This window comes from Hydra vulgaris, chromosome 06 (genome assembly GCF_038396675.1).
Source record: "Hydra vulgaris chromosome 06, alternate assembly HydraT2T_AEP".
Lineage (NCBI taxonomy): Eukaryota > Metazoa > Cnidaria > Hydrozoa > Anthoathecata > Hydridae > Hydra > Hydra vulgaris.
The window spans coordinates 3542549-3555935 of record NC_088925.1 but is presented as its reverse complement, the minus strand read 5'-3'; the positions used below and the strand labels follow the sequence as shown (position 1 = coordinate 3555935).

Here is a 13387-nt window from a genome sequence, read left to right as displayed (position 1 = left end):
GGCAACTTGCAAGTCAAAAACATCCTTTTGATCTGAGCTTGTTCTTGATATGTAATTTTCTATTCAATTTTGTTTTTTATATGGGGTTGATGTTGAACCAAAGTAACTACTGCCAAAGACACCATATGTGCTTGATGCTTCAAAAGATCCTGAAGTAACTGGGCTAACAAAATCACACAACAAGTTTACAGATGCCTGAGATGATACTGAGCCTTCATTTAAAATAAAATTCTTATTTCATTCTGCAACATCAGCAGATGGTTGTTTTTTTTTACATTTTATTTAAATGAATTCTAATTCTTTCTAGTTTTTGGCTATTAATAATTTCATTCCAATAATTGCACTGTCACTGCAGTACTACTTTTCCAGTAACAGTTTTTGATGGAATGATGTGACTAAGTAATCACGTCATTCCATTCATCTGCAAGCTTTCTTCCAGATCCAGGAGCCATAATATATATTCTTACTAAAACAAAACAAAAAATTTTCTAAAAATAAGTTCTATAATGATTAAAATATAAATAAATAATGTTAACTAGTTAGTAAATCAGGAAATTCCAAAACACTTTGCAGTTTTAAAAGTTTTTACATAACTACATATTCCTAGACTTGAATGTCCAGGAGCTTCAAAAGTGGTTAGAGACTTAAGGTACTTTAGCAATAAAAATAATAAAGGAGCTATAAATTTAGAAATTGAACTTTCTGGTACACAGTGTATTTTTAATAAAGCACAGTGTATTTTTAATAAAGAAATTTCAAAACAAAAATGGTTTATAGATATTTAGGAAAAGTATTTTTTTTATTTTGTAATAATGGTCAGTTTTGAATAAACCCATAAAACCCAAAAAACCCATTTGGATTGGGTTTTTTTTAATAACCCAGGGTTTTTTCGAACCTGGCTTAATCTTGATTTGAATAGGTGTCATCAAATACAGGAAGAACTGACATTTTTCCCAGTTATTGTGTTAATGTCCTTTGCCAACTCAGTTGATTTTTTTTTCCTATTTCCTAAAGAAAGGGGTTTTTTAATATTTATTGTCATCTTTTGTTAGTTTAGAAGGTCTACCATTTTAAACTTAAATGAAAGAGTATGAACCCGAATTAGTTGAAACCAGTTTATTTTTATTTCTTATTTAGGTGAATGCTTGGTCTGTAGTTATTATGACACTTATCGTTTTAATAAATAAACAAATCCCTCACGTTTCCTCATTTAATTTTTGTTTATTTATTCAAAATAATATATTCTTTCAACCTTATATATTATTACGCGTTAAAAATATAGCATAAGAAAAAAATTGTAAGTTTGTAAGTATATATATTTAAAATACAAATATATGTAAAAATTGTATATATATACTAGGGTGTCCCAAAAAACAACATTTTTGAAAAATATATGCAGACACCCCCTTAATGTGTTCTATAGAATAAAAAAACACTAGTTCTAAAAATTTTATGAATAAAAAATATATAAAATATTATATAATAAGGGTCCCCCAAGACCCTTGAATATTTAATGGGTCCCTAATATTGATAAGAAAAAAGTTTTTCAAAAGTATGTCTTGTTGGGTTTCAAAAGAAGCGAAATTATATAAAAACTTTAAATTTATATTAATTAATTTAAATTTATATATACATATATATAAATATATATATATATATATATATATATATATATATATATATATATATATATATATATATATATATAATATATATATATATATATGTATGTATATGTAAATATAAATGTATATATATATATGTGTATATATATATATATATATATATATATATATATATATATATATAAATATATATATATATTTATATATAAATATATATATATATATATATATTTATATATATATATATAAATATATATATATATATATATATATATATATATATATATATATATATATATATATATATATATATATATATATATATGTATATATATATATATATATATATATATATATAGATGTATATATGTATATAGATGTATATATATATATATATATATAGATGTGTATATATAAATATATATATTTATATGTATATATATATATATATATAATATTTCAGTTCATAATGGCAGTAGAGATGGTATTGGTATTATAATGACACCTGCGGTAAGTGGATTAAAAGTTGCTTTTAATAAAAATTAGTTTTGAATAAAATTGAAACTTACTAAATTTCTTATTAAAAATTTTGGCAAGTTCAAAATAATATTTTATCAAATGAAGTATGACATATGACATATTCTATTTCTTAATAGTAACAAATTGAAGAGTTCTACATTGTTATTTTAGACAACTTTTTACATCAAAAATTTTGTTGTTGTTTTGTTATATTGGTTAAAAAAAGTTACATCCATTTGCTACCATGACAACCATTTGTTATATGTTACTAGTTTTTTTTTTTGTTTTGTTTTTTTTACTATTTTTTTTTTTTATAATTAAACTTTTTTTCCTTTTCAGGCATCTCTAGTAAATGATGAAACAAGATACCAACCTTTTAAAAGGTAGTTTAAATTTTTTTTATTTATTATTAATTGCTTTATTATTTTATGCTTTTTCAGAAATGAAAATGAATATAATGAATATATTTTAGAACTAATAAAAAGTCTTTTTTTTTTTTTTGGTTTTAATAAAAGTAATTTCTCTAATATCATATTTGCTCATTTTGAAGGTTGTTTTTTTTTATTAAGAATCATTTTCTGATGTTTTGGGAAGAAAAAAAATCTTGAAGAAAAGTTTTTTAGTTCTGCTCATTTGTGTTTAATTAAGTTTTGCTGATAAAAGTGTATTACATCTGTCATTTGAATTTATCTAATTACTATGTCATCTAAATACTATCTTATAGTGTTTTGTGAGAAAGAGAGCTTACTTATTTAAGTTTTTGCTGTTGGAAAGCAATTTGTTAAAACAGAGATCTAGTTGTTTGTGAGAAGATGGTTGCAAAAGCAATCATCTTTCCACAAACAACTAGATCTCTAAAGTGCAGCTATTAAGTATGTTAGGTGTATCCATGTACTCACCACTATCAACTTGCTGCATGAGTGAGTACAAGTGTAGTAGGTAGCAATAGTTGAAGAAAATATGATGAGTGTGTTTGTAAACAATGCTTCAGAGAAGATCAAACAAACAAATAGATATATCTATTTATATTTCTTTAAGAGAACAAACAGAAAGATGTGTCTTTATGACAACACACAGAAAGATATGAAAACAAATATTACAACATTAATTTTACAACATAAACTCAAATCATAATATTTTGTTTTGTTTTTGTATTCTATCAAATACTTCCTCTGTTTTGAAATACTGTTCTGATTTCTATTCAACATAAAGAGTTATTTAAAATAAATAGCATTGTTAATTAAGCATATTTTTTTAATAAGATTTATGTTTTCTATAATTATATATTTTTTATAATTATAATTGTTTTTTATAATGAACTGAACATTTTATGTTACTAGTCTACTACATCATACCTTTAACTGGTATCTCATCTGCAGTTATATGTTTATTAAAAACATTTAACTGGTATATATCTTATAAGCAGTGAAATGTTTATTGAAAACATTTGATTGGTATCTCATCTGCAGTTAAATGTTTATTAAAAATGTATAAAAGAATTTCTCACATTTTTAAAGAAACATATTAATATCATTTTACAGAAAATGTTTTTGGTTGAATTTTTTTGTTAAATTTATATCAATAATTTTACCAAATAAATTTTCAAAAAAGTTTTACGAACATGACTTGACCACAACTCTTTAGTTGTGGTCAACTTTTGTTTGTTGAACTTTTTTTTAAATATTTAAAAAAATGTTTGTATGTATTTATTGAATTCTACTCGTATATTTTTGTATAACAGCAAATGTCTTGTGAAGAGATATATATTTTTTTATTTTCCATAGAACATATAGTGATTCCCCATTTGCATTATGGCCATGTGAGCACATTCAGGATTGGCTTAGAGATGAAGGGTTAGAGGAATATGCAAGTGCTTGCTCCAAAAGTGTCAAAAAAGGAGATGATTTGCTTAAATTTACGCTATCAGATTACGAACGAGAATTAGGAATCACTGATCCTATGCATAAGCGGAAACTTAGTTTAGCTTTAAAGGTAACTTTTGTAATAATATACAAAATGATTATGGGTAATTACGAATAGCATGATTTTCTGACTAATAATGGGTAAAATTCATTATGGGTAATTATGGTAACATGTTTATGAGTAATAACATGTTTACGAGTGACATGCATTATGGGAAGGTTTCATGTGTTTAAGAATAATAACATGTTTTATAAATAACATGCATTATGGGAAGTTAACATTTGTTTATAAATAAAAACTTAATATTGTATTTATTGGTTAAATACAATATTAAGTAACATGTGTTACAAAGTTTATTACTTATTATTACGAAGTTATTTACTTATTATTACAAAACTAACTGACAGGACTTTGTAAGTACGGAGTAAACAGATTCTATTTGTTGACCAGCTTTTCACCCCTTCTTCATCTATTAGGCTGGAGTAGATGTATTTATAATGCATAGTTTCCAGTTTAAAATCAAGTTCTTTAATCAATTTTAAAAATGACTGAAGTATCAAAAACTATAAAACACAAATCTATCATCATCACCAAGATCTCTAAATCTACCATTCACTAATGTTTGTGATCTTTGTAGTAACTTTTCTTCTGTTGAGTCTTATCTCTTGCAAAGTTTGCCAGACCTACTTGCTCTTTGGGAGACTAATTTTTAGTTTGGCTGATCTTATTGTTGATGGTTATCTTCCTTTAATTTGTAAAGACTCTAATACTCACATGCTTAGCCTGCACTCTTTTTGATGTTATTTCAGATTAAGTTGACCAAGCCCTCTCTCTTTATCCATAGTTAATAAACACTTAATATCTTATCTTGAATCTAATAACTAACTTTCTGATCACCAACATAGATTTTGGTCTTCTCGCTCTACTGCTGATTTGTTAACCAAAATAACCGATAGGTTTTATGGTGCATTAGATAGATACAGAGAAGTTAGGGCTATTGTCTTGAGATTTCTAAAGTCTTTACTGAAGTTTGGCATGCTGGTCTCTTCCATAAGCTCTCTTTTTATGATGTATCAGGTAACATCTTTAAGATTATTTAATCCTTCTTTACCAATCGTAGTAAAAAAGTTCAATAGACAGCACTCCTTTATTTCCTGTAACTTTAGGGGTTTCTCAAGGTTTTATCCTTGGCCCTATACTTTTTTTAATTTACATTAATGATCTCCCAGAAATTCTCACATCTAAGGTGGCATTATTTGCTGATGATACTACTATTTATTCTTGTCTTGATAAGAAGCCTACACTCTCTGATATCTTGGAAGGGGCATTTGAATTTGAAAAAGATATCACTTCTGCTACAGGATAAAGGGCTCTCATTTTCTAAAACTACTATCATGGTCACTGCTCAAGCAATGTACATCTCCCGCATATTCCTTGTTTAATCACAAAACTTTTATAATACTAAGTCCTATTAATGTATTCTTTACTCATGCAGTTTACAATTTTCAAAGACTTCTCTCAACCGTTTTCTTGTTATTTAACTTTTTTCTTTGTTTTCTGTTAACTACTAACTTATAACAACACTTCAAAAATACAGAAAAAAGCGGGATAAAAAACTCAACCTTTTATTAGCTTTAAAATTACTTCTGAACGATAATAAATATTCAAATTTACTAGAAAAAAAATGCCATTCTTAGTCCTTTTTTATTAATAGTTTATATTACGATCTTCCAGAATTCTCAAAAAATCTTGATGCATTAATGTTTGCTGATGACACAAATTTATTTTACTCATCGCCATCAATCAAAGACTATGAAGCTGTGAACCTCGAGAACCTAAATGTCTGGTTTAATCTTATTACTCTGAAAAGAAAACTAAAAAATTTAATAATTAACAAATTCAATTTGAGCTGGTGAACTTTAACTTCATTAAAAATATTTTTCAAAAAAAATTGCAACAATCTAGATCTTTCTGTATTTATGAATAGTAATGCACTCAATGAGTCATATACTCTTTGTCTTCTAGGATTAACTCTTACTAAGATTAATTCTTACATTTTTCTAAGAAATCATATCTTTCTAAGAAATCATATATCAAATCCATTGCAAAATAAGCATCTGCTAAGGTTGCATCTCTTTTGTGCTCACCACTTTCTTACTCTGGATTCTATTCTTTATCTCATAAATTTCAAATCCATTCTTGTTTGGAATACTGTGGCCACATCTACAGAGCGGATCTTAGAATGATTCCTTTTCTCTTTTAGACAAGATGCAAAACCACATTGTAAATCTAGTTGGATTTGCTCTTGCAGTCAACCTTTAACCATTGTAATGTTGATTCTCTTTCACCTTTTTATAACTACTATAATTGGCACTGCTCTAAAGAGCTAGCATCTCTTGTGCCATCTACTAAAATTCATTATCATGTTATTCGTCATTCAATTAAGTCTCATCCTCTTACTGTGACTGTTTTCTCATATTATACATATTCAGACTGTTTTCTCATATTATACATGACCCATATACCTCCTGTAAACTCAACTTATGCTAAAGATGTTTGCACTCACAGTTGTTTGTATGTAACACTATCCAAATGGAATTTTTACATTTGCGTAATTTTAAATGACATATTGTTATTACACATATATTTTCATATCAACACAAGTGTGAATTAAGTTATTAAGTTCAATACAAAAAAGTTCAATAATTTATAAGATTTTTTAAAAATATTTTATGAAAAAATTTTACAAAATGCAAAAAAAAAAAAAAAGCATAAAAGATTTATATATAATATATATGAAAAAACTGTATGCCTTGTTTTTTTTTGTTTTTTTGTTTTGCATTTTGTAAAATTGTAGGTATTTGTATATACACAATATGTAGGTATTTGTAAATGTGTGTATAAGTATTGTTTATGTTATCTTAATATTTTAAACTAAAATTTTTTTAGATTATTTAAAAATCAAATATTAGTATAAAAATATTTATAGTGTATATAGTGTATAAATATTTATAGTGTAAATATATATTATATATACTAACATTTTATACTAACATTTACTTTATATACTAATATATAAAGTAATGTTAGTATAAAATAAAAAGTAAATGTTACTTTAAAATATTAAGTAATGTTAGTTTAAAATATTATGTAAACGTTAGTATAGTATTTAAAGTATTAAATAATTGTGCCGAATATAAAAAAGTTTTTTTTCATCAAAATATAAACACTAATATTACTATGATAACAGGCAATAACATCAAATGAGCCTGATTATGCTGGTCGGCTTGATCATCATTGGGTTGCAAAGTGGTTAGAAGATCTTGGACTACCTCAATATAAGCAAGCCTTTTTTATGCACAAAGTGGATGGACGTGTTCTTCTCAACTTAACTGTGGTATTTAACTTTGTGTGTTTTGTTTTTTTTTGCTTAGAGCAACTCTTCTTTTTAGTTTTTTAGCAATGTCTTTTTAGCGCAATGTTTTTTTAGGACGATTTTTTTTTTTTAAGACGATATTTTTTTTAGAACGCTGTTTTTTTAGGACGATGTTTTTTTTAGGACGATGTTTTACAATTAAAAGTTTACAGTTTACTCCATCATGCAAGTTTAAAACGAGCCGTCCAGTTTTTAAGGTGTGTTATATGGCTACATACATATATTACCTTGATATTATTTTTGATAGTTTTAAATAAAAAACACAAACTAATGCTTTATTTTTAAGCATCTTACATTTCTATTGGTTTGTTACTTATTGTCATGGTTTCTTGTTTCTTGATAAAGGATGATTAGAAAAATATAAAAAAACAATTTTTATCTATTCTCATCTACTTGTTTTTCTTCATTTCTTTTAGACATCAAAAGTTTCATCCTCAATATCTACGAGAAATCGCTAATCAGGTAGCTTTAGCAACAAGCTTGTTATTGCCTTTACAGCTTTTTTTTAAATTTGGTTTATGTTGATGTGATTTTATACTTGCAGTATTTTGTGAATAGTTTGACAACTCGATTTGTTTTAATTATTTTTAGTCAGAGGAACGATGTGATCATGTCATGTTATGGACCAATCAAAGAATAATGCACTGGCTAAGATCTGTTGATTTAGCGGAATACGCACCCAACCTTAGAGGCAGTGGTGTGCATGGTGCTTTTATGGTAAAATATATGTTTAAAATGATGTAAGTTTTTTGATAAAATTAAAATTTAACTTGTTTAGTTTTAAATTGTATTTTAGGTCCTCGAACCTCGTTTTAATGCTGATACTCTTGCTGATCTGTTATCGATTCCTTATAATAAAACTCTTCTTCGGCGACATCTTGGCTCTCATTTTATGACTCTACTTGGAGATGCTTGTCAAAGACAGAAAGAGATGACTCAAAAGACTTCAGATTTTGTTCCTCTGAATGGATCAGTTAAACACAAGGTTTTATAATTTAAAAACATTATATTTTTATGAAACAATTTTATTAAACACACATGTTTACCATGCTTTATCATGTTTATTCAAAGTTGCGTAAAAAAGGCTCTGTGTTTGGTTCGCTTCGACGAAGAAAATCAGAAACGGATTTAGATGCCCTGATTTGTTCTACTGAACTTGATGTTTCAAGTATGTATTCGCCTCCACCTGCCTTGGATCCCGATACAATTTTCGATTTATCGGAAACCAACTCATTTTCGCCGTCTTTTAACGACAATGGAAGTTCTTCTACAAATGAGGTAGGTCTTCTACAGTCGAATAAATTTATACAAATTAGCACTTAATTTGAAAAATGAGGTTTAACTTTTAAATGAGTGAGGTTTTCTTAATCGAGTAGGTTGTCTGCGAATAAGATAGGTAGACTTGGAATGAGATAGATTGTCTAGGAATGAGGTAATTTGTCAACGAATAAGGTAAAAACTAAATTATTTTTTTCACAAAAAAAGTTTTTTTTTTTAGACTAGCACTGTTCCAATGATTGCTGAGCTGTCAAATGAAATAGATCAAATGACTGTTAGTTTTTATTATTATTATTATTATTATCAATTTGTTTTTCTATTTTTTAATTTTGTCTTATATTTTTGTTTTTATGACATCATAGTTTAAGTTTATATTTTCAGTCGAATTTGGGAAAGGAAAATCGCTAATGACGTTTTATCAAGTGATCACATAAAACTAAATGAAAGATGTTTTAGCATATGATAATTATTTTTAACATATGTAAATTATTCATGGTTTCATCTGTCCATATGTCATCATCTGTCAACCAAAGTTTTTTTACAGATGCTCGGAAAACATGACATAGTTGGTTATCTCGCGTTCAAATCAAAAATGTCTCTGTGAATTATAGAAATATAACTTGATAAAAAAAATTTACAAAAACGTTCGGCAAGCTCGTCTCGAAACGTTCGCCTTCATTAGAATCGAAACTTTAGTTTTTTTACTATTATTTTCGTTTAATTTATTTTTGTATCCACCCTGTACTTTTATAAATAATGTATTTTTTAAATTATTTACTATAATATCTTATATATTTTTCTTATTTGATCAATTTTTGTTGATTTCTAATTAATCTCGATATATTCGATTGGCGTATTTTTCGATATATTCGATTTGAGTTTTTTTTTTTTTTTTAGTCTTGTTAAAATATATTATCCAAATTTCAACAAATAATTAAAAAGTGTAAATCCTGGTCAAAAAGAGCATTAGGATTTTATATGATTTTATATGAACAAAAATGTTTGTCTTCGACTCGTCTCATCAGCTCTCCTCCTCCTTGTCTTACCTTCTCGACTATAAATTTCGACTTATAAATAATTTGATTATAATTTTTTTTTTTTTTAATTTTCTTAAAATTTTTGATTTGAAAATTTTTTTATCGACTTTTTGATTTGAAAACTTAGTCTTAATCATCGAAAATCCTGTTGGATTTACTTTAAAACTACTATTTTTCTTTAAATGTTTTTTGTTGTTCAAATATAGTTTAATATTACGGAAGTGCAAATACTGTAATAAAATCTGTAATTAAAAGAAATATCTTTTTTTGTTTTAAAAAGAAAAAAACATATTGAAATATTTGTATTTTTGTTTTTAATTTAAGATATATTTAAATTTCACTGAGCTGATTAGGTTACACTGACACAATTACACTGACCAATGCGTAGTTATATTCTTAAAAAAGACAAGAATTTTTAGTCTGTTGACATATTTTCTTGAGAAGACCCCTTTGAAGTTTCTCATAATACATTCCATCCCAAAAATTAGTTGAGTATGGTCGCTTGGCAACAAAGTCTAAGAAATTAGAGAAAAGTAAATATTAGAAATAGTTGACTATAATTAAAATTTTGATTTCAAAATTTTAATCGTCTTTTGGTATCAAAAGGCGCTTAGTAATCTTTGGATGAATATAACATTCATAAAATAGTCCTAAAGCAAATAAATCAATTCAACGAGTTGATAAAAAACAAGTCCAGAGATTGTAAAATACGGAGAGGTTTTATGTATATTTATATATATAGGTCCATATTGGTGCTTTCTGTCTAAACAAATATGAGAGAGCAATTAAAACATGTCTAGGGATAAATTACGTAAACGATATATTTCACTAAATAAACAAAATAAAAAAAATAAAAAGTTTTCCCTCGCAGAGCCTAAAGTTATATAAAAAATCAAAATAGCGCATTAAGTTGAAAAATGAAAGTTGTTGCGTAAAAAGCCTAAAAAAGACCTACTTCTGTTTTTTTAAATAAATTTAACATTACAAAATTTATGGACGTTTCCAAAGGAATTGTTCATAAATTACGTCACGCGATAGAAGAACCACCTTAGCCAAGAATCCGTGGTACAAACCCCACCTCTACGCAAGTTGTGCGACATCGGTTAAGAAGAGGCGCAAACTTTCTATTAAATACTCATTCGCTGTACTCTATAATAAGACTGTAAGGACTTCTTGGGGCACCTAAATAAAATTAAAAAGAAAAAGAAATTGTTACGATTTGTTACAGAGGTAGGTATTCAGTTTTATGACACAACTTCTTTTTTTTCTTCAAGTTTCAAATCTAGAAAATTTTTTCTACTGATTAAAAGAGTGCCTAAAATATAAAGCCACAGTTGATGCACACTCGACTGCGGCTATTCCAATTTAACATAAAGGTATAAGGACCTCAGAATGCAAGGTATTTTTTAAGATTTTGGGTAAGGCAAAATATTTGGGCAGCCACTTAGTTTTTACTTATAAGTGTTGACAAAATACCCCTGTTAGAATGCCAAAAGGTTAAATTTTTGGGGTACCATTTTTATATGTCTTTAGATAAATATTTAGGATAAACTTTTATCAATAGGGAACTCAGAATGTAAGGTTAAATAATTGGTTGTACGGCTTCGAATTTTGGTTAGAAAATCATGAACTTATGCATAAAAGCATTATTTTTCCTGCTGAGTATATTTTAAATGTTTAGTTCACTTACCTTATAAATTTTTATATTCCACTACAAAATGCTAGGTTTAGGAACCTTAGAATGCTAGGCGAATGAAACTTAATTTAAAAAAAAGAAGTTTTTTTCATTCGATTTCTTCTCAACGTTATTAAATAAATATTTTGCCTGCAATATACTTCTATATAATTCTACCATCGAACCTCCTTCAAAACACACTTTAACCTGTTTTCTTTGTTTGCTTTAAAAATTAAAGTGTGCTTACTAAAATGTGAGTACGAAAGTGTGCTTTGATATTCATTTTGAGTTGTGAATAAATTAGAAATAGGAAAGTTTTTTAATCTTAGAGTTTAGCCAACAGCTTTTTTATTATAATTAAATAGGATATACGCTGATATAAGTTTTATACTTTGGTGTGAAGTAAACCGAAAGCTCATTTTCGAAAAATTGATATTTACTCGGTCGGTTTATATGATTGTTTGTTTACTTCGTCGTTAAATAACTTTTACAATTTAATAGTTTGTAATTAAAAACACCGGCGCGGCAAGTAGAAGATATTATTTTGTCTTATCACCAAGCCCCAATCGTACGTATTTACAATAACCGTATGATATATTTATACTTTACAAATTATTTACTGAAAATTATAAATGTAAAAATAAATAATAATTAGTTTAAGAAATACTTTACTAACAATATTCATGTTAAGAGTAATAGTCAAGTAAACAAAAAAAATCGAAAGAAAAGAAAAAAAGAAAAACAAAAAACAAATAAATAAATTAGAGAGTACGTATTTACAAGAGCCATACTATATACGTATAGTATACAATGTATTTATTGAAAAATATAAAAATAAAATATGTAACAATTTGTAATAAAGATTTATTTAAATAAAGAACGAAAAATTAAAAATAAAAGAGTACTTAATAGGGTTATGACTTTTATTCAACCCCATGCTCCTGTACTGTAGTTTGATGAACTTTTACCTAAAAAGCACGAAATGAACTATTATTTACATATCTTTTGAAAAAAGTTCACCCCGCCATTGAAAAATCGATTTTTAACTACGCAAACCAGTTTTTATTGTCGTCATCATTGAAATTTATTTAAATTCAGTAAATATCTTAATAAGTATATATTTTTTTTAATAAAAAATCTTTGAGACAGTTTTTAAGATGCACATACGTTGACTGAAAAATAGGGGGTGGTCTTAATATGCTTTGGGTAGGTGGGAAAATTTTCAAAAATTAATAAACGTTTCCTCTCTTTTGTTAGGGACTCGAGAGTACAACGTATCATTCTGTTTTCGCTAATTTTGAATTATAGCTTTTTAACACACATGCACACACATTTTTCCTGAGTTTTAAAATCAACTGGTTTTGTTTATACACAAACAATTTCAAGTATAAAAAAGTATAAAACTGGTATAGACAAGAAATATTCAATACAATATTGAAAACAAATAATTATTTTATATGCGATCTTTTATACTTTTTGTTCATTATATGAACTTTTTTAAATTTGTTTAAGTTACATTTTAGTTTCAATTCTTAAATAAAGTTAATTTATACAGTTTTTTAAATCGGTACCTCAAAACGTTTGGTGAAGCACAGTACAATGCAAGGCAATCTGAAATGTGATTTTAAGAAAATTGGATTTATTCTGTGCACGCATCTTTTTGCCAGTTTTTAGAGTCTTGATGCAAAGTTTCTGATAAGATTTTGCAAACTTATTTTCAGAAGAGCTCAAAAAATTTTAAATAGCTAGTTGACTTTCTTCAACTTCTTTTTAATTTACAATGTTTTCTAGTATTTAATTTTTCTTCCACTTTATGACTTAACTGTATATCCTTTGTTTAAATTATTCATAGCTTTCAGTATTTAGTAAAAAATTTCGGGTTTTATGATGTCTA

At 26.4% G+C, this 13387-nt stretch overlaps 1 protein-coding gene across 2 annotated transcripts in view; it reads left to right on the top strand.

Annotated features, from left to right (window-relative positions):
* Positions 1–9593, top strand: part of LOC100200044 (liprin-beta-1) — a 38121-nt gene extending 28528 nt beyond the window's left edge. For both annotated transcript variants that reach the window (XM_065799004.1, XM_065799005.1), the window contains 11 exons: positions 2089–2135; positions 2484–2527; positions 3929–4136; positions 7318–7464; positions 7627–7700; positions 7920–7965; positions 8095–8220; positions 8300–8488; positions 8575–8781; positions 9002–9055; positions 9163–9593. In XM_065799004.1, the coding sequence (XP_065655076.1) occupies positions 2089–2135; positions 2484–2527; positions 3929–4136; positions 7318–7464; positions 7627–7700; positions 7920–7965; positions 8095–8220; positions 8300–8488; positions 8575–8781; positions 9002–9055; positions 9163–9189 (1169 nt within the window). In that variant the 3' untranslated portion in view covers positions 9190–9593. The remainder of the gene's footprint in view (positions 1–2088; positions 2136–2483; positions 2528–3928; positions 4137–7317; positions 7465–7626; positions 7701–7919; positions 7966–8094; positions 8221–8299; positions 8489–8574; positions 8782–9001; positions 9056–9162) is intronic.
* The last annotated feature ends 3794 nt before the right edge of the window (positions 9594–13387 follow it).